The sequence below is a fragment of the Sorex araneus genome, chromosome 5 (assembly GCF_027595985.1).
Source record: "Sorex araneus isolate mSorAra2 chromosome 5, mSorAra2.pri, whole genome shotgun sequence".
Taxonomy (NCBI): Eukaryota; Metazoa; Chordata; class Mammalia; order Eulipotyphla; family Soricidae; genus Sorex; species Sorex araneus.
The window spans coordinates 35,708,364-35,731,245 of NC_073306.1; the positions used below are offsets into that span (position 1 = coordinate 35,708,364).

General features: G+C 41.2%; 1 protein-coding gene across 7 annotated transcripts in view; it reads left to right on the forward strand.

Moving 5' to 3' along the window:
- Positions 1-22,882, forward strand: part of SCMH1 (Scm polycomb group protein homolog 1) — a 211,157-nt gene that overhangs the window by 59,727 nt on the left and 128,548 nt on the right. For 5 of the 7 annotated variants that reach the window (XM_055138836.1, XM_055138835.1, XM_055138842.1 and 2 more), the window contains 2 exons: positions 9,909-9,977; positions 10,602-10,625. In XM_055138836.1, coding sequence (XP_054994811.1) covers positions 9,909-9,977; positions 10,602-10,625 — 93 coding nt within the window. The remainder of the gene's footprint in view (positions 1-9,908; positions 9,978-10,601; positions 10,626-22,882) is intronic. The other 2 variants (XM_055138837.1, XM_055138839.1) reach the window with 1 other exon arrangement.

Genomic DNA, 22,882 nt, shown 5'->3' on the forward strand with positions numbered 1-22,882 from the left:
CTCCTTATTGATAATCAATATATACACATTTGCTAAAATGTATGCATGGGCACACACACATTATAAATACATTGTTACTATCTCACCCTCAGTGCTTAATGAAGTGTAATTCTAAGATTCAAAAAGATTGTTAGATTTCATAAAATTAATACTCTTTTCATGAATTCCCGCTCAACTTAAAAGCATTTGGGTATCTGGTGACAGGGATCGTTTAGTCTTTCTGCCTGTGCAGTTTAGAGGATGAGGAACCCATCCTTTGCAAGGTAGTTCTCATTGCCAGAAGGTGTCTTTCTCTAGGTGCTTCCTTACAATAAAAGCTATTTTAAGTGCTTCCAATAAAAAAGTCACATATTGTGAAACCTTGCTGGCCATCTCAATAGAATGTAATAATCTCCACCAGAGCAGGAATTGTTTCTGTTCTGTCAGTGATTTATCTCCAATGCCTAGCTGAGTGCAAAAATAGCAGAAAGTAAAGTTTATTGAGTTAATAAACCTGTGTAAATAGGACACACATCATAAATCCAATTCCATTTTAAAAAGTTGTGAGTAGGCGTCCTTTAAGAGCTATTTAATTACATGTGTTTTATTGATGTTGCCTAGTTCAACTTTTCTCCTCCTTTCATGGAACTATCAAATGTCAGAGCTCCAGATCCTTTACCTGGAAAAAGGCATTTGTAATATTTGAGTTGATATATATCCAAATGCTGTGACTGGGCTTTTTGTACGACAATGGTGTCATTTTAATCTAAAATTAAATCAAGGGACTGGAACAGCAGCACAGCAGGCAAGGCGTTTGCCTTGCAAGCAGCTCACCCAGGTTCGATTCCCAGCATCCCATATGGTCCCCCGAGCACTGCCAGTAGTAATTCCTGAGTGCAGAGCCAGGAGTAACCCCTGTGCATTGCCATATGTAACCCCAAAAGCAAAAAAAAATTTTTTTAATAAAAAATAAAATGAAATCAATGCTTTAGCCTTTGACCCTTCTGACATCTCAGAAATGCAAGTTCATTAATTTTTTAAGGGACTGGAGCGATAGCACAGCCAATAGGGTGTTTGCCTTGCACTCGGCTGACCTGTGTTCGCTTCCTCCTTCCCTCTCAGAGAGCCTGGCAAGCTACCAAGAGTATCCCGCCCGCACTGCAGAGTCTGGCAAGCTACCCATATTTGATATGCCAAAAACAGTAATAACAAGTCCCACAACGGAGATGTTACTACTGCCACTCAAGCAAATCGATGAACAACAGGACAGCCGACAGTGCTACAGTGCTACCATTTTAAATGTGCTTTTCAGTGACATTGGCATTCATATTGTTGTGCAAACATTACCACCATCAATCTTCAGAACTTTTTTCACATTGGAAAACTGAAATTCTGTACCTTAAGTGATAGCTACGTTCAGGGCTTAATACTGGCTCTATGCTCAGAATCACTTCTGGTACTTGGGGAGCCATATGGAATGCCAGGGATCGAACCTGTGTTGGCAGCATACGAGGCAAACACCCTACCCGCTGTACTATATCTCAAGCATCTGTATCTGTAGCTTTAAATAATCTACTTTTATTCATCATCTTGAGTCTTAGTTATTACTATCTATCAAAATTCTTTTAATGAGAGTGTATATTAAAATATTGACTTCTTAATATTTATAAGCAGTTTTTCTTAGTACTGTTGAATTCCAAGAAAGGCAAGCCTTTTATTTTAAGTGTTTACTTTGTGCCAAATCCAGAATACTAACTGGCTTAATAGTATTTAGCTATGATCCTTGGGGACAGTCATTAAAGGAGGCCATGGGATTAGCGTTCTTCTTTGGGATGATAGCAGAAGGCTATTACAAAGTGACATTTATCCTGGAAAATAAAGTGAGTAAGAATCTCTTGAATGGAAATGAGGAGAATTTTAAGATATGAGAAAATAAAGCATTTTTATTGTTTGGATGCATTTTAGGGCTTGATATTAAAAGACTTTGAAAGAATTGTGACAAGGTTGAATTTATCTATATTTTAGAAAAGTAATGGTAAAGTATAGATTGGAAATGGGTGAAATCAGACAGAGGATATAGTATCTGTTTTCATTGGCCAAAGTGAGGTATCTTGAAACATTTTTAAATTTTTATTTACTTTTATTTACTTTGTCCTTTCATTCTATGTCTTTAAAACATATTAGGGGCCCAGAGAGATAGTGTAGTGGGTAAGGCACTTGCTTCGCATGTGTCCAGCGCAGGCCAATCCCTGGCACTCTCTTTAGTTCCCCCAAGTCCACCAGGAGTGATTCTTGAGACAGAGCCAGGAGTTAGCCCTGAGTACAACTGGATGGGACTCAAAAACAAAATTAAATTAAATATAGTTTTATCTTTCCCACACGGCAGAGCCTTGTCAAGCTCCCTGTGGCGTATTCGATATGCCAAAAACAGTAACAATAACAGGTCTCATTCCCCTGACCCTGAAAGAGCCTCCAGTCATTGGGAAAGATGAGTTAGGAGGGAGAGGCTGCTAAAATCTTAGGACTGGGACAAATGGAGATGTTACTGGTGGCCACTCAAGTGAATTGATGAGCAACAGGATAATAGTGATATCTTCAGTGATAGTTTTACCTTTATTGCTTGAGGTACTGTGGCTTACAGTACTGTTAATGATGATTTTACATGTCCATAATTCCAATATCACACCTATCATTTGTGTACTCACCTCTCTCCTCCAAGGTCTCCTCACCCCCCAGAAACTCATTCTGAGGATCAATTTTTCCCTTGTGTGACCATTTATTTCTACCTTGCTGTGTATCTTTAATTCCCACAGGGGAGAGGTCATCCTGTTTCTATCCATTTCCTTCTGACTCACTTCACTCAACATGATATCTGCTAGTTTCATCCATGTGCTGAAGTACATGATTTTGTCCTTTCTTATGTCTGCATTGTATATGTATACCGTAGCTTCCTGATCCATTCATCTATAGTTGGGTGTTTGCGTTGCTTCCATAACTTGTCTATTGCACTAAGTACTGTGGTGAACATAGATGTGCATGTATTATCTCAAATTAATGGGCTTTTTTTAGGGGGGTATTTGCCAAGGGTATTTCTGGGTCATATGGTTGTGTTATCCATCTTTTGGTTGTTTTTGAGAACTGGCATATTTGATATGCCAAAAATCAGTAACAATGAGTCTTACAATGGAGACGTTACTGGTGCCCACTCGAGCAAATCAATGAGCAACGGATGACAGTGACATTGACAATATTGCTTTCTATAGAGGCTGAACCCGATGACATTTCCACCAACGGTGGATGAGGGTTTCTTTCTCACCACAACCCACCAGCACTGGCTTCTTCCAGACTTTTTGATGTATGCCATTCTCACTGGCATGAGACAATATCTCAGTGCTGTTTTGATTTGCACTTCCCTAATCATTAGTGGCAGAGAGCACTATTCACAGAAATAAAGTGAAAAGCATTTAAAGACCTCCAGATAAACTTAAATCCATAAAGTTAATCAAAGAAGACATTGTCAGAACTCTTTAGGAAATTAACCACAGAGGTGATGTCAACAGATGACCACAGAGTCATCTCAAGAAAACAAAGCAACAAATGGGACTACATATTTTTAATTTTAATTTTTAAACTTTAGGCACCATTATTTACAGTACTTTAATGATAGGGCTTCATGCATGAATTCAGTGGTCCAACAGCAAACCAGGGTGTTCCTTTTCCCTGACCATCATCAGCTCAGTTCTGTAGACAGTTCTTAGGTTCTGTTGCCTTTGGCCATTTGTTGTTCCCTTACTGAGTTCCTTTGTAACCCACATATGAGAGACCATTCTGTATCTGTCCCTTTCCTTATGATTTCATTCGCCACAATCTCCAGATTAATCCATGTAAAGCAGCAAATTGCATGATTTTTGTCTTTTCTTACAGTCCAGTAGTATTCCACAGTTTCTCTATCCAGTCCTTTGTTCTTGACACTTGGGTTGTTTCCAGATTTTAGCTAATGTGAATAGTGCTGCAATGAATATAGAACAGAAAAAATATTTTCTGAATAGAGTTTTATATCCTTGGGCTAGATGACAAGAAGTGGAGTTTCTGGATAATATGAAGTTCCATTCCTAGTTTTGTAGGTGTCCATATGGTTTTCTTGGAAGGTTAAATAAGTTGACATTCCCACCAGCAAGTGGATGAAGAAGGTTGCTTTGTCTCCACATTCATATCAACACTGGTGGTTTTGTTCTTTTTGATGTGTATCACTGTGTAAGTTGACAATCAATTATTGTTTTGATTTGCATTTCCCTGATGATACAGAGCATTTTTTCCCTGTATGTTTATTGACATCTAAATGCATATTCTTTGGGGAAGTTTCTGTTCATCTCCTCTCCCCAGGGGTTGGGGCCACACCCAGCTTTGCTTAGGGCTTATTCCTGAATCTGCACTCAGGAATCACTCCTGTTGGGCTCAGAGGACTATATCGGGTGCTGGGAATTGTACCCAGGCTGGCCATGGCCATGTAGAAGGCAAGTGCTCTACCCAGTGTATTACTGTACTACCACGTCAGCCCCTCTCCCCATTTTTTGGATTGTCTTTTCTCTGTTAAGTTTTAAAGTCTTTTATATCTCTTGGATATTAACACTTTGTCAGATGAGTAGTGAGAAAATATTCTTTCCTAGTCTGTATTTTTATTCTGTTAATTGTAGTTGTGTTTTTTTTTCAGTGTAGAAGCTTCGTAATTTGATATAGTCCTATTTGTTTTGTTTACCTTTTGTTTGCTTGACCAATGGCATTGAAGCCTTGATCATATCAATAGATAAGAAAAAACATTTGACCATGTCTGAAACCCATTCATAATTAAAAGCACTCAATAAAATGGGGATAGACAGAAATTTTCTCAGTATAGTTAATACCATCTACCCCAAACCCACACATAACATCATACTCAATGGAAAAAACCTGAAAGCTTTCTCTTTAGAAATGGCACAGGACAAAATTGCCCACTCTTACCTCACCACTATTACTCATGATAGCATTGGAAGTCTTTGACTTAGCAGTTAGGCAAGAAAAAGATATTAAGGGCCTCCAGATTAGAAAAGAAGAAGTAAAACTTTCACTATTTGCAGATGACATGATACTATACTTATAAAATCCTAAAGATTTATCTAGGATGCAAAAACTCCTAGAAACAGTAAACCTTTATAGTAATTTGACAAGCTAAAAATTCAACATAGAAGTTGATGGCATTCATATGTGCAAGCAATGAAGAGAAGAGAAAGAAATTTTTAAAAGTTCTTTTCACAGTTGCACCTCAAGAAAATCAAGTATCTGGGAATAAGCCTAACAAAACAAGTGACTTATATAAAGAAAATTATAAACCACTACTAAAGGTCAAAAAAATAAGACCCAGGCTAGAGAGATGATACAGTGGGTAGGGTGCTTTCCTTGTATACAGATGACCCAGGTTTTATCCTCAACACCACATATGTTACCCGCCCCCCATCCCCAAGCCCTGCCAAGAAAAATTTCTGCATACAAAGCCAGGATTAATCCCTGAATACATCCAATTCAAAACTAACAAAAAAAGAAAATACAAGGAAAAGGCAATATCCCTTGTTTATAGGTTGGAAGGATTAGAGTTGTCAAAGTGACAATATATGGATTCAATGTAGTCCCTATAAAAATACTCAATGACATTCCTTAAAAACATAGACTAAATGCTGTGAAAGTTTAGATTGAGTAATAAAACCCCCTGAGTGGCCAAACCAATCCTAGAAAACAAGAAGGTGGAAGGCTTCTTTTTCCCCAATGTCAAATTATACTTTAAAGCTATAGTAATCAAAAGAGTTTGATACTGGAATAAAGTCAGACTCTCAGGCCAATGGAACAAAATTGAGATTCCCAGATACATATCCTTAAATGTGTCTAAAGCTAATCTTCAACAAAGGAGTAAAGAGTATGAAATGAAGTATACTAAAATGTTCAACAAATGGTGCTCGGAAAACTGGTTAGCCACATAATAATATGAACGTAGACCCCTATGTCATACAGTGCACAGAGTAAATTCAAAATGGACTAAAGATCATGAGATCATACTTAATTCAATAAGCCATATTGAGGAAAACATAGGAAGAATCTAGAGGCATCTTCAATAATAATGAAACCTTAAACTCAGAATAAGAGGAGAGGCTGTTGAAGAGAAGAGGTGGTCATTTTAGAGAAAGAACAGACAGAATCTGGGTAAATGTTAGCTTTGTAAGGTAAGGGTGAACAGACAGTAAAAATCTATTTTCAGGTGACTGGGTAAAGAAATTGTCTCACACACACACACACTCAATGGAATGTCATTCAACTATGAGAAAAGATGGAAATTTTTAGTTTGCTTCAGTTTGAATGGAATTGGATGGTGTCATGCTAAGTGAAGTGAGTCAGAAAGTAAAAGATAAATACCAGATGATCTTGTACACATGTGGAATACAAAGAAACAGATTGACAATCACCAGTAGAAGCAAATCCTGAGATATAATTAGTAGAGCCAGAAACTAAAGGATGGAGGGTATGAGGAGGGGGAATGAGGAGTGGAATAATGGTGGAGGGATCTTGAAACACTGGTGGAGAAATTGATGTAGTGTTTTACAAAGTAATGACTTTAATGCTATTGTAAACTAAGACCCTTCAATAAAAATAAATAAAAAACTCAGACTTTGGATTTGTTACAATTAAATAAGATACTTTGTGGATAAATGAAACAAAATAAAACTGGTTATTTTATTATTTTATTTTATTTTGCTTTTTGGGTCACAACTGGCAATGCTCAGGGGTTACTCCTGGCTCTGTACTCAGGAATTACTCCTGGCAGTGCTCAGGGGACCATATGGGATGCTGGGAATCGAACCCGAGTCCGCCATGTGCAAGGCAAATGCCCTACCTGCTGTGCTATTGCTCCAGCCCCCAAAGCCAGTTATTTTAAAATAGTCCCTAGGGACTGGAGCAATAGTCCAGTGGGTAGGGTGTTTGCCTTGCACACGGCGGACTCAGGTTCGATTCCCAGCATCCCATATGGTCCTTCGAGCACCACCAGGAGTAATTCTTTTTTTTTGTTTTGTTTTTTTGCTTTTTGGGTCACACCCAGCAATGCTCAGGGGTTACTCCTGGATCTGCACTCAGGAATTACTCCTGGCGGTGCTTGGGGGACCATATGGGATGCCGGGGATCGAACCCGGGTCGGCCGCATGCAAGGCAAATGCCCTACCCGCTGTGCTATCGCTCCGGCCCCCAGGAGTAATTCTTGAGTGCAAAGCCAGGAGTAACCCCCAATGCACACCCTGTGCATTGCTGGGTGTGACCCCAAAAGCCAAAAAATTAAAAATTAAAAGAATTAAATAAAATAGTCCCTATATGAAATCTCCAGGCTCACAGAGTTGGGAATGGGCAATCTCTCCCCATCTCCCTGTTCTTCCAGGAGCCTGGCAGTCATACCCATGAACTGCCTCTAGCTCCATATAAGCTCATTAACAGCCATGATCCAGAGACTCACAAATAAATCTTGAAAGAGAGCAACAAGCTGCAGAGGTGCCTCAAGACCCCAAAGTCATCATCCAATTAAAAAATTAACTCCAGGTATATCACCCTATTTAAAATTTTAGATTTCCTGGAACATGCAGCCACAATGCGGCCGCATGACATTTTATACTCTATATCCTGATGTACCAAAAGTACCACATCTCACCGCGTTTGATGTGGTGTAAAGTAGAAGGAAACCAATCCCGATTAAAATATATATGTATTTGTATATAAACATATGTATTAGCACACAAGGCTCAACCATTAACAATAGTAATATATTATGCAAGGGCTTAATGGCGCTAGGTTGAAATATAACAATCTTCACACACTTTTCTCTAAGGAAACTTTTTTAGATCACTTTTAGCGGATTAATTAATAACAAGCAATACAAAACAAATTATTTAGGTCCTGTTTTGGGAGAGGGGTGGGAAAATTCGAAATATGGTGGTGAGAAAGTGTAATGGTGGTGGGATTGTTGTTGGAATATTGACTGTAATAAATTATTGTGAACAACTTTATAAAAATAAAAGTCACTATATATCAACATACTGTGAAACATGGTCATTATTTTTAGAATAATTTGGAAAATTATAGGTGACCAGGTATTTTTTAATGTGTAGAGTTCTATCAGATGCTGTAGTCTGTTCATTTAGAGATTTATAAATCATCAGTTACCTAGTGAGTTACCTGAGAAATTTATAGTGAAGCTGAAAATTAAGGTTTTTCAACTGAGTTTTTGTTTCCTTTCATTCCTGGATCCTGCTTTCCAGTTTCTACCTATCTGTGCTTGGAGTTTCAAGTGTTTCTTCTAGGTTCTATAGTTTCATCTTAAGTTGAACCTTATTTGATCCCTTAATGCCCAGTTAAGTTTATTAGTCATTTTGTTTATTTTGCTTTGCCATTAAGTCTGACATCCATCTTGTCTTTTTACTAGTTTTTTCCTTAATTTCATCAATTGATTTTGAGTATTATTTTATATTACAGCCTGATTTCTATATATGTGGCTTCCCTAGATCAATCATATTTATTCTGGTAGCTCATCCTTACTTAAGTGTTATTAACTTTAAACTTGTGTATAAATGAAATGTATTTTGCATATCTAACTTTAAGAATACAGTCTAATTATATAAGTGTGAAAATTCATCATAAATTTAAGGGTTATCATTCTATATTTTGTCTGTCATCATTTTCCCACCCTGGCTTACTCGATCTCTCTTCTCCACATATGATGTGTTTTCACATCATCTTTGCTTGGCACTTCCCTCCAGGCTTCCTCCTCTTGAATCATATTTAATTAGGACCCACCCTAGTGACTTTATTACTTATATAAAATTATAACTCATTATAGATTAATTGTTCTTAACCCTTTCTTCAAAAACTGTCACAGTCAGGGGTACTGGAAAGTGAGACTTGAAGCTGAGTTTGGTAAAGTGGGGAGGCACACATTTCAGTCATCAACAGGCATGATTTTTATTTTAAAGTTACTGGGACTGGAGCGATAGTACAGCGGGTAGGGTGTTTGCCTTACACGTGGCTGACCTGGGTTTGATCCCCAGCATCCCATATGGTTTCCCAAGCACACAAGGAGTAATTCCTGAGTGTAGAGCCAGGAGTGACCCCTTAGCTTGCTGGGTGTGACCCAAAACACAAAATAACAATAATAATAAATAAACGACAATATTGTGATTATTCCATCAATATAGTTTTGATATTATACTTTACCAGGTAATGTCATAACTTGTATAGTTTTTTTTCTTTTTGGGTCACACCCGGTGATGCACAGGGGTTACTCCTGGCTCATGCACTCAGGAATTACTCCTGGCGGTGCTCAGGGGACCATATGGGATGCTGGGGATCAAACCCCTACCCGCTGTGCTGTTGCTCCAGCCCCATAACTTGTACATTTTCCCATTTTGTTGTTTAGCCATTCTAACAGTTTATTAGTTGCCAAATACTTTGCCAACTAATTATAATCTGTTAGTCTTATGTTTTGAACAATCAGGTGTCCCCCATATTTTATTATTATACAAAATACTAAAGTTTACTTTAACATAAAACATTTTATTTATTGTGGATTAGTACTTGAAATAGAATCGTAGGAGTGAATTATTTTATAATAATATATTTATACGTGTAAATTTGAGATATTTTCAAGGCTGAAGAGATAGCTCCGTGGGTTGAGCACAAACTGCATGGGGAAGACCTGGGTTCTGCCCTGGCATGTTAGGTCTCCTGAGAGTAAGGAGCAGCCTCTCAGCACTGCTTGGACATGGCCCTCAAACCAAAACAATAATAATAGCAATAAAAACGACAACTACTGAATGTTTTGATTCCTGTAGTTTCTTTCCACCTGACTGTTTCCTCTCTTTCCTCAGTACTAGACTGGAATGATGTTAGAAAACACAAATATGGTGACCTATCGGAGTCTGCGTCCCAATATCAAGGTAAGAAAAAAGACTGTAATTACCATGGACATTTTTTATTTGACGTTACTTCCCATAAGTCTTATTCTTGGTTGGAGGCTGGAGTATATCAAGAACTTGAAAGAAGCAAAAGTACTCAAGAAATAAAAGAAAATATTATAGTGTGATAGAAGTATCTGTCAAAAGCTTCATTTGAATAAAGTAGGAAGCTTAGATTCTGAGCATAGATAATTCCAAATTAGCTTCATACCTCATAAGCACAGTTTTGTTGTTATGTAATTTTAGACACCTGTGGTTTTCAGTACTGTTAGTACAATGTTCACGTGTACAGTGTGTCAGCATCACACTTTCCACTCTTCTCTCAATCCACTCATTGCCCCACCCGCCATATTAAGTTCAGTTCTCTAATTCCGTGGTCTTCTGCCATTTGTTATCCCTTGTTTCTTTATCTCATGTATTTAAATCAGTATTTGTGGATTTATATGATTTTTTAGAATTTAAGATTTTAGACTTGAGAATAAGGCAGAATTGGATGATAGACTCCTACCAACTATTCATATCAAACTCTCAAATCCTTGTTTTGTCTCCAAAGTTCACTTTTACTTGTCACAATGACTTATGCTGTAACATTTTTTTCTTTGATAGAAGCTACTGACATCTTGGAGCTAGGTAAGATATTTTCCTTCTGTTTCTGTTAAATAATGGGGAATTTCCTGCGCGTTCCCCTGGAGATCTCTCCGGCCCGCGGAGAGACAACAGTGGAAAGCGCTCCTAATTAGGTGGATTCTGTGAGGGTCCTGATCTGAAATAAGACTAGTGAGGTTAGTAAACAGGGGGCCCAAGACGACACATGCCGATCAAGGGCAACTTTATTAACTGCCACACTGGCTTTATACTTTTCTTAGCAGGGGGTTGGCACATAAGTTGTCAATCATCAGGGAAGTGTCTTCTCAGACCAAATAAGGAAAGGTTCGGGGTGTATTAGGTGGGCTTACAACATTCTTCAAGAGTAGATTGAGAAATAGTGGGGAGGGGAAGGCAAGGGTCTATCTGGCAGGAGCATCTGGCAGGAGGAATGCACAAGGTAGAGGAAGGTATTCTACTTTAGGGCTTTATGGGGTCTCTCAGTTAACTGCCCTGGGCTACTTTTACCTCTTGAGTTTGGCTATTTCCTTTGTCACAAGGGCACCTGTGCCTCAGGTCAAGCAAAGCTGGTAATGGAATTTTCCGGTTTGTCCAGGGTAAAGGTTTCGGGGTCCTCTTTCGTTCAGGGTCCTGAGCAGTCCCCAACATCTCCCCCCTTTTTCTATTATAAAAATGAGCGAGTGGGTGGAGTGCCTGTCTTAGGTTACTTAGTGGGCTTCCAGTTCTGGACATGGCAGTGACCAAAAAAGGTTAGAAAAATGAGTGCACGACTGTAGGTGGTGCCATGTTCGCACCCAGATACTGGCACCAAGCTATCCCCGTCTTAGGCATTTCCACAGCCGGGAACAGAGTGAGCGGGGGCTGTATGCCAGGTGCTCGAACTCCGCAAAGCTCAGGGGCTGAAGTGTGGGCTTTTCCAAGTTATCCAGCCCTTCGGGGTCGTGTTGGGAGAGCTGCTGATAGTGGACCTGTACTGAACGTTTGGTTGCCTCATCAACCTGGTTTTTAACGAAATTTGTGAGTCAGCGGAATGCCCATGGGCCAAAGGAAACTAGCAGTAAGAACCCAATGAAGGGTCCAAGGAGGCTAGGCAACAGCATCAAGAGCCAGGGTGAGGTGGAAAACCAATTTTTATACCAAGATTCCTCCTGGTCTCTCAATCTTTTCCTTTACTCTAAGCTTTCTTCCACTCGTCTAATGCTATCCTTAACTAGCCCAAGCTTATCTTTAAAGAAACAGCATTCCTCCTAAAGAGCGGCACATACTCCCCCCTCTCTCAAAAAGGCCAGCTCAGGGCTATGTCTGTTAAGGTGGACGACCTCAGCCAGAGAGCCAACAGTGTCAGTTAGGTATAGAAGGCCCTATTTAAGTTTTCGGACATCAGCCTCCACAGCAAGGGACAGTTGGTGGAAGTTTTCCTGAGAGGAGATAAGGGAGTAGATGCCCGTACCGGCGCCTGTACCACCCAGACCGAGAAGGAGGGCAAAGGTGATGGCAGTAACAGGCTCACGTTGGTGGCGCAGGAGAGAGGAAGAAGAGGAGAAGAGCAGGGCATCGGCAGGGCGAACCGTGAGGCGTGGCAAAAGCAGAACCAAAATGCAGTAATCTCTATGTGCCAGGAAGGCAGATGTAACAATGTGAGGAGTCAGGCCAGAGGAACAGGCGAAGTACGTATCAGCGGGGGCCATGACTTAGGAAGGATAGAAGGTGGCATTAACGCGGAGGGAGGAATTGGATATAACAAGAGTCTGATTGCAAACGGGTACTAAATCATACGGGGGGAGCATATTGGGCCCCAATAGGCAAAGTCCGGATCCCACCACATGTCCCAAAGTCAATCGGTGCGTGGGCCCCACTTCCCAGCGGAGTTCGTTGGCGTCAGAGACGTTCAATGGAGAGCCGAGGACAGCAATGCCTTCGTAGAATGGCGGTTGAGAGGAGTAGCAGATCCAGCATTGGTCATAGGCGGGGTCGGTGATGGTGGCAGCAGAGGCGTTGACCATATTCAGGATGAGCTGAGAAGAGGGTGCTGGACCCGCAGGCACAGTAGGACGGAAGAAGGATGTGGGTGGCAGGGACCCGGAGGGCGCCGGTGGGTAGGGACGGAGGGCAGGGGGGCGATGATGGTGAAGGGCGTTGTTGGGACCCATGGAAATAGGGCGTGAGGAGAGGGCAGTTTTTAGAAGGCGAAGGGAGAAGGTGAAGCCTTTATCGTAGCCGAGGTGATACAGGCAAAGAGCCCAGGGCAAAGTATTGGACCAGGGATGCCGTTAGCCAGCAGAAGTGAATTGGATGGTGAGGAAATTTCACACACGGTTGCAATCGACAGAGGGCGTGTGAGGTGCTCGTCGGATCGTGATAAAGTCCCAGGGGGAGGAAGGTTTCCTATAGGTGTCGCCCGTGGTCTCGCAGCCCCAGGTGGCACAAAAAAAATCAGGGCGATCGCCACAAGTGCGGGCAAGAGAGGGGTTATGTTGTAGCCTATGGCGGTGGCCAGGGCAAACGTAGATGGGGTCAGAAGGAAGTTTCTGGCGGTGGCGGCGGGCGGAGCAGCCAGAAATGACGCTATGGCCAGGGACGGCTTTGGGTGCGTGGCCACCAGCGTAATCAGGGAGAGACCAGGAACTGCTGGGCATTGGGAGGGCGCAGAGGTCAACCCAGAGCTCGGGCCAGGGTGTAGTGGGAGACAATGTGGAAGTGGAGTTGACAACATCGCCCGCTTCATGAAGGACTTGCTAAGTAAAATTAAAAATCTGGGAGGAAACAGGGGAGGTACCCAAAGAAAAGGAGGGGGGCTAAAAATCAGAAGGAGATGGGGAAAGGGGAGAAAGGGGGCAGGGGAGGTGGAAGCATGAGCCCCGTCATGGTGGACAGGAGAATCGGGCGTCATGGTGTCCTAGACAGGGTCAGCGAGGTCGAGAACCGCAGCAGTCAGCTCGGCAGGACCTTGTGGGTTGTGGAGTCTGGGTCAGTACCAGGAGGATGAAGTTTACTCCAGATGAAGCCATAGCAGGACCAGGAGTACATTAGTAGGTGTCATCTGTTAAAATATAAGCATAGACTTTTCCTCCTACAAGGAGGTTTCCCACTATTTCTTTTTTGTGTGTTCTAATGCAAATATAAGAATCAATTGTTTCCCAAGCCCTTTCTCATTCACAAAGTTGCAAGAACCAGATACTTGGAAGAGTCAAAAAAACTGGATTAGCAAGTCTTATCTGCTGGGCAAAAGTGTGATTAGAATTCACTGTTGAGGAGGGTCTGCATTTTCCAGTCTGACTGGGGCAGAGCTGGGAATGCAGCAGGGGGATGGGTAGATCCAGGAAAATCTTTAAAAACCCTCGAACTGACATCTGAGATTAACTCCTTATAACCCTGAGCTAAGTAGCTTAATTTTTTTTTTTTTGTTATCTCAAATCAAATAAAACACTGGTAGGACAAGTTTTGCAACCAATTTTAGAACTCCAAAAAACTCATGTTTTAACTAAACCATTACTCTTCGAACCTGTTTTTATTACAATTATTTCAGCTCACATTCTAATAATCCAATGCAGATGTATATGTACATTGACACAACAGCATAAGACCTTTAAACCATCAATTTTCATGAAACATGAGTAAATCTTCTTTGGCTTAAGTTCAACAGTTTTTGTACCTTAGTTCAAATCATGAGCTTTCTAACTTTATCAATTCCACAATACAAGCATGCTGTCAAACACAGAAAGAGCCCTTCGGGTATACATATATATATATGTATACATATATATATATATATATATATTTAAACCAAATTATGATAATAGCATAGAAAAAAATTTTTTTGACTATCAAATGTCTATGGAAACACAAGTAACTGTTTATTTTGAGGGTTTCTGTACATCTGTTGTTTGAAAAACAGCTAAATTCCTCATTAAAATTGGCGGAGGCTTATAAGATAAACCTTGCACTCTAAATTCTCAATTCACTTTTAGATTTCTGGCTCTAGTTCTGTAGCTGTTTCTAGATAGTACAGATACTGGAATTCAAAAGAATTTCAACTGGTAATAACTATTAATGTTCTTCCAATAAGAATTTTAGACTAAAAATTTCAATTTCGTTGTAGATTCTAATTAGAAATCTTTGTTTAAACCTGGTCTAACAGGTTCCAAAATCACATAGATCCTTTAAATTGCTGAACTGCATATCACTCTGATCTCTTGAGATGATCCTGTTTTCCCCAGGACTAATTTTTTTACCACTGATTTTCATTCTGGCTCCAGCACTCAAGTGTTCCACATAGAGAGACAGACAGACAGACAGACAGACAATAAGTTCACTAAAAACACCACATGTACATGTGCACACATCTGCAGTTGATCTATCAATCTGACCCTTCAGAAATGGCAGGGAAAAAACTGATAGACTGAGAAAGGAAGGAACAAGTCCCCAGGGCAAAGTTAAGCCCTGTCGGCCGATTGGGAACATTGCTCCCCGTTTCTCTGCCTGACCAGCCAGTTTCCTTGCTTGTGAAAAACGGGTCAAGAAAGCGCTTTTGTTGATATAGGCCGGCAAAACAATCCATGAGAAAGTTGTTGAAACCTAAGTTGTCAGATGTTACAATTTTAAGATCAAGACTACTTCTGAGGCGGATAGACCACCTTAACGACACACTTTTTCATTCCTGATATTATTAAACACTCAACCACATGATCTTGCATTTTCCTGACTTCTCTGCTGATAATAATAAGCATAACTAAGAGAAATATAATGAGACAAATATACACACACACTAAGGGCACACGCACAAATCACACTCCTGCACTCGCTCGGACCGGTCCTCTTTCATTCGGGTGCGAACCCCACGCACCACATTCACACAGAAATTCTTAAACCTGCCCTACGGGCGTCCACATTACTTTTGGTCTTGTCCCCCTGACAATGGGGTTGCTACAATGTACATCGGGCTCTTTCTAATTAGAAGCTAGCAAACTAGAGGCAAAGCGGGGGTGATCATCAGGATGCAAGGGAATTGAGAAAAAGCAGTCTTTTAAATCGAGTACTGTCTTACACATTTCTGAAGGAATGGCTGCTGGGGACGGCAGTCCAGGTTCAAGTACCCCAAAAAATGATCATGGTATTATTTACTGCTCATAGATCCCGTAGCAGTCACAACTGCCAATTTTTTTTTTTTTGTCTGTGTTCCAGGGAGAGGGGGTGGCGATATAAAAGCTATCTGTATAAAGATTAAAGGGTTGAGGGGTCGAGGCAAATAATTTGGACACGGCAGCAAGTTCAAAACCAAGGAAAAGCTGGGAGGGTGCATCTGTATTATCCTAGGAAATGCGGAAACCCCTGTGTTACAGCGTCTGAGTCAGACGCTGCGCAGCCGAGTGAAGCAGGTCAGCGGCTGCACCGGCCAAGAGGATGTTGTCCATGTAACGAACAAAGTAAAAGGAGGGATAAAAGAGCGCAAAAAGGGTAAATTATGGAAACAACGTATTTTTGGCAAAGGGTAGGGCTATAGGACATGCCTTGGGGCAGGACTTTCCAATGGAAGTGAGGGCTGGGGCCCAGCACAGTTTGTGACAGGGAGAGAAAAGGCAAAACGCTTGCAATCCTCTGGGTGGAGGGGAATGGAGAAAAGGCAATTCTTAAGAATAAGGACAATCTTAGAGCTGCCGTGGGGAATAGCCGATGGGCAAGGGAGGCCAGGCTGGGTGGCGTCTATGGGGATCATAGTTTTATTTATTTCCCGGAGGTCATGGAGGAGCCTCCAGTCACCGGATTTCTTTTTTTTTTTTTTTTATCACAAAAATGGGGGTGGGGTGCCGGGCTGTACCTGCACTAACAACTTGGCGGCCTGTAATTTTTCAATGGGAAGGGGCCCTTGGTGTCAATTAGTAAAAAGCCCATTTGTGAGAGAATATCCCTGCCCCAGAGATTGACAGGGAGCCCAGGCAGAACATAAGGGCATACAGTCCCGGATTTGCCCTCTTCGGTGCGCCAATCAAGTGGGGACAAACTTAACATAGGGTTTTGGGATTGGCCTGTACCCTGAAGGTGAGTCAGCGAGGAGGTGAGGGGCCACTCTTTTGGCCAGTCTTTTTTGGCAATGATCGTTACATCTGCACCAGTGTCAATCAGACCCGAAAGCTCCTTCCTGTTGATTTCTAAAGTCATCATGCCCTTGTCCGGGGGCAGGGATTCGGGTCTCGAAGGGTGGGGATCAGAAGCAATAGTAGGAAGGTCCGAGAGGGATTGGGCGCGAGAGGCGGTATGGGAACAGCCCCTGGAGACCACCTCTAAGCGCTCTTGGGCCGTGCTAATAATCTGGGCCAAACGAGGGTTGTCGTGGGCACTAGTGATAATGGATTTGAGGAGCGACCAGTATTGGAGCATAAATCTTTTGTCAGCCTCCGAACCTTTAGAAGCAAAAAAGGAAGTGAGCTCAGAGCCTACCCGCTCCCAAGAAACACAATTGATCGTGGGACAAGGAACAACAAACTTGGGACAAATCTTGTGAACAAAAGGGAGGGACTTTAAAATAACCCTATTCCTAACCTCGATATGTCTGTCACGTAAGTCTTCCTGAATGCCTTCAATAAATTCAGGTTCCTGACTGATTCCTGACCCCATCTTTAAGAGGGGTGAATGGGACGGCGGTGAAAAGGTACCTTATTAGACTAACCCAGCTCTGCGTCACCCCTAGGGGGCTTACCTGACGCCTTATGAGTGGCTCCGGACTCGTCGCCGCTTTGCCGTCCGATCGGGTGGCCTAACTCACGAACCCACGCTGGGCGCCAGTTGCGCGTTCCCCTGGAGATCTCTCCGGCCCGCGGAGAGACAACAGTGGAAAGCGCTCCTAATTAGGTGGATTCTGTGAGGGTCCCGATCTGAAATAAGACTAGTGAGGTTAGTAAACAGGGGGCCCAAGACGACACATGCCGATCAAGGGCAACTTTATTAACTGCCACACTGGCTTTATACTTTTCTTAGCAGGGGGTTGGCACATAAGTTGTCAATCATCAGGGAAGTGTCTTCTCAGACCAAATAAGGAAAGGTTCGGGGTGTATTAGGTGGGCTTACAACATTCTTCAAGAGTAGATTGAGAAATAGTGGGGAGGGGAAGGCAAGGGTCTATCTGGCAGGAGCATCTGGCAGGAGGAATGCACAAGGTAGAGGAAGGTATTCTACTTTAGGGCTTTATGGGGTCTCTCAGTTAACTGCCCTGGGCTACTTTTACCTCTTGAGTTTGGCTATTTCCTTTGTCACAAGGGCACCTGTGCCTCAGGTCAAGCAAAGCTGGTAATGGAATTTTCCGGTTTGTCCAGGGTAAAGGTTTCGGGGTCCTCTTTCGTTCAGGGTCCTGAGCAGTCCCCAACAATTTCCAAGGGAATTAGACTTAGCTATGGAAATAATCCACATATCAATGTCTGCAAAATTAGTGAGTACAGTGGTCTTTTATACCTGTGAGCTCATGTAATTCATTTTAACTGTCATGACACACCCTTTCTGTCAGGAAGCCATGGACAAGCAATGTAAAAGGAAAAAGGGCAACTACATAGAGTACAAGGAAAAAGAACTAAATTAAGCTGGAAGTAATTTCTTAACTCATGAAATTTTCCAAAATAAATTATTCATGAGCTATATTGAACAAAAATTAGACATAAAGATTTTCTAATTTTAACTAATTAAGTATTGAAATTTTAAATAGGACATATCAAATTAATCCTGCATTTGGTTTTAAGTCTTAACTTAGAGTCTTTAAAAATTCTGTTAATATTAATACTGACGGTCTGATGCCTTTATCAGTTTCTGTTCAGGTATTTTTATAATTCTGTTACTGAAATCTTTTTTGTTCAGTCCTGTTATCATTATTGTCGCAGTGAAATCAGCTGAAATCATAACATGCTGATTTTCTTATCTGCTGACAAAGTAGGCAGAGATGAGTGAGAATTCCTGGTTACTCTGAAAACTAAGTAATTTGCTTAGTAATTACATGATTCTGATCCCTAGTTTTCTGATTTCTGAAAGTAATTATTCTGGAAATAATCATTCTGCCTACTTCAAAATTTTAAGAAGATTACATAGGATAATAAATAAATGCAAATACTTTTCAGCTTTGGTGATCATTATGATTTTCTGATTCTGTTCAGTGACTATCAGATTTTAAGTCAAGTCTTGTCACATTCTTTGAAGTAAAGATTTATACAACTATTAGCTGAAGAAATGAATGCAATGAAGTAATGCAGGTCAAGAGCCCAGACTTGTAAAAAATAAATGGAAGTCAACTTTTTACTTTCCTTAAAACTCTGCTGTAGTTTTCTGGGGCACTGGTATATGGTAGAGAATATAGGGGCATAAGAATCAGGCAGGCCTTGATTCAACTTCGTGTTCCCCACTCATCAGTCTTATGATTTCAGGAAAAATACTGAACTATTCAAGGTCTATTTCTTCACGTTTAGGAATGATGAAGGGGCCAGAGTGATAGTACAGCAGGTAGGGCTTTTGCCTTGCACGTGGTTGACCCAGGTTCGATCCCTGGCATCCCATATGGTCCCCCAGGCCCCAGCAGGAGTAATTCCTGAGCGTTGCAGGGTGTGAGCCAAAAATTTAAAAAATTATGAAAAATATTCTACATGCTATGATGAACAGGGGAAATACAGAACATAGTGTGCCAGTATGCCTGTATCACTGTCATCCCATTCATCAATTTCCTCGAGTGGGCGCCAGTAACGTCTCCACTTTCCCAGCCCTGAGAGTTTAGCAGCCTCTCCTTACTCATCCTTCAAAAAGGTGCCGTATTGAAGGCTCTTTCAGGGTCAGGGGAATGAGACCCATTATTGTTACTATATTTGGCATACCGAATATACCATGAGGAGCTTGCCACGCTCTGCCATGCAGGCGGGATACTCTTGGTAGCTTGCCAGGCTCTCCAAGAGGGACAAAGAATGTTTATAAGGCCTCCTCCACCCAGATCCCACATTCTCCAGTAGCTTCACAATCACACACACAAACTGCACCCCCCCATGCCATGTAATCCCATCAACGGCCAAGATCCAGAGACTATGAAACAAAGCTCTAGCCCACTGATAAACCTAAAGCAGCACACATGTGTTTGGTTTTAACATACTTGCTTGTGCCAGAATATAGTACAGACAAATAAAACTTGCTTTGTGATACTCTTTTTAATTTTGTTGCTAATATGAATAATAGTAACAGTTCAGTGACAATTTAAGGTATGATAAAAATATATTTTGTTGAATGGAAATTGTGAAAAGTAGATACTGAATTTAACAACATATCTAAGTAATGTTAAAATTTGAAAGTGTGTGTATTTACTGAGGATACTAGCAAGGCAGCAGAACCAGGCGTATCATCTAGTAAGTCAACCTGCAAATTCAATCTTACCCAATAGAGTGTCTCTAAATATCATATTTGGTAGATTTGTAGCTTTTTAGAGTTTGGATGAAGTCTTAAATATAATCAAAGTTGGCCCAGAATTTCCAAAGTCAACAGTTTTTAATTTCTTAGAAAATATTTTCCTCAACTCCTCAAATTGTTGGAAACTTACAGCCATTTCACTTGTGTGTGTATTATAATTTTAACCAGGTTACTCATGGGCATTTTATATATCTCCCTGAATAATTTCAATTTTGCAAGATTCTGCCTATCTACTCACTGTGACTCTATCATGTTATATTGTACCAACAGTATGTAAGAGTTATTATTTTTTATTTTTTAAAAATTGTATTAAATCACCCTGAGATAGTTACAAGCTTTCATGTTTGGGTTACAATCTCACAATGATCAAACACCCATCCCTCCACCAGTGCACATTCCCCACCACCAATATCCCGGGTATACCCCCCTTTTCCCACCCTCCCCCTGCCTTTATGGCAGACAATATTTCCCATACTCTCTCTACTTTTGGGCATTATAGCTTGCAGCACAGACACTGAGAGGTCATCATGCTTGGTCCATCATCTACTTTCGGCACGCATCTCCCCTCCCAACTGGTTCCTCCAGCCATCATTTTCTTAGTGATCCCTTCTCTATTCCATCTGCCTTCTCCCATCCGCTCATGAAGCAGTCTTCCAGCTATGGGGCAATCCCCTTGGCCCTTGTATCTACTATCCTGGTGTCAGCCTCATGTGATGCTACCTTACACTCCACAAATGAGTGTAGTCCCTCTATGTCTCTCCCTCTCTTTCTGACTCATTTCACTTAGCATGATACTCTCCATGTTTATCCGTTCATAAGCAAATTTCATGACTTCATCTCTCCTAACAGCTGCATAGTATTCCATTGTGTAGATGTACCAAAGTTTCTTTAACCAGTCATCTGTTTTAGGGCACTTGGGTTGTTTCCATATTTTGGCTATTGTGAAGAGTGCTGCAATGAATATATAAGTACAGATGTCATTTCTACTGTGCTCTTTTGCATCCTTGGGATATATTCCCAGAAGTGGTATTGCGGGGTCATATGGAAGCTCAGTTTCTAGTTTTTGAAGGACTGTCCATATTGTTTTCCAGAAAGGCTGGACCAGTCGGCATTCCCACCCAGTGAAGGAGTGTCCCTTTTCCCCCACATCCACACCAGCACTGGTTGCTTCTGTTCTTTTGAATGCGTGCCAGTCTCTGTAGTGTGAGATGATATCTCATTGTTGTTTTAATTTGCATCTCCCTGATGACTAGTGATGTGGAGCATTTTTTCATGTGCCTTTTAGCCATTTGTATTTCTTTTTTGAGGAAACTTCTGTTCATTTCTTCTCCCTATTTTTTGATGGGGTTGGAGGTTTTTTTTTTTTATACAATTCTACAAGTGTCTTAATATATCCTGGACATTAATCCCTTATCAGATGGGTATTGGGTAAATATTCTTTCCCATTCTGTGGGCTCTTTCTGTATTTTGGTCACTGTTTCTTTTGGAAGTGCAGAAGCTTCTTAGTTTGATGTAGTCCCATATGTGAGAGTTATTATTGTGATGTGTTAACAATATTAAATTTTCTATTATCATGTTTCTTAGTTTTTTTTCTTTTTTTAAAATTTTTTTCTTTTTGGGTCACACCCGGCGATGCTCAGGGGTTACTCCTGGCTCATGCACTCAGGAATCACTCCTGGTGGTGCTCGGGCAACCATATGGGATGCTGGGAATCGAACCCGGTGGGCCGTGTGAAAGGCAAATGCCATACTCACTGCGCTATCACTCTAGCCCCTAGTCTTAGTTTATATATAATTTTAAATGATATTTTATACTTCAATAAGTATTTGAACCTTTACTGCTTAGAAAGCAGTTCAATAAAATAAAAAGAAAGCAGTTCAATAACCTGTAATATTAATTTTTTTTATTATTAACTTAGGGTCATCTAGTTAGAGATTCTTTGTTCCACCCCCTTTTCCTCAAGTTGTTGTTTTGTTTTGTTTTTTTCATCTGTGTACACTGGTTTACAGAGTAATCTTTATGGGTCAGAGAGAGGTTAAGATTCTTGTCTTGCATGCATCTGACCACAGCTTGATCTCCAGCACCACACATGGTCCCCTCACCCCCCCCCCAGGAGTGTTCCCTGAACACTGACAGGAGTGATCTCTGAGCACCACTGGATTTGGCAAAAACTAAAACAGAAACTCTTCTATAAAGTCCCCTTTAGATATGTTGGGGAGTGAAAAATGTTTGTAATTTTTGTTAATCATCTCATTTTAGGATTATATGGGGTATGGATAAAAATTTTTTATCCAGTTTTCCACTCACTGATATTTATTTATTTATTAGAATTAGGGACTGTCGGGGCTGGAGCAATAGCACAGCGGGTAGGGCGTTTGCCTTGCACGCGGCCGACCCGGGTTCGATTCCCAGCATCCCATATGGTCCCCTGAGCACCACCAGGGGTAATTCCTGAGTGCAGAGCCAGGAGCAACCCCTGTGCATCGCCGGGTGTGACCCAAAAAGAAAAAAAAAAAAGAATTAGGGACTGTCTTCTTATTGGCACTCAATGACTTTCCTAGCTCAAGCCATCGTTTTTGCATACCTACATTTTCAGAACAACTTCTTCCTAACTGTTCTTGCTGCATCTGACTTTATCCTCTTCAAATCCATTCTTCCTACCAGAGACAGGTGACTGATCCCACACACCTGTCCGTGTTTCCCCTTCTCATCAGAGTGGGGGGTATGAGGCTCTCTGATACCATAACTCTAACTTTACCTAATAGCTCTAATCTAAACTACTGTTTCTTTTTCTTTAATTTTTTATTTAGGTACTGTTTTGTTTTGTTTTTTCTTTTTGAGTCACACCCGGCAATGCTCAG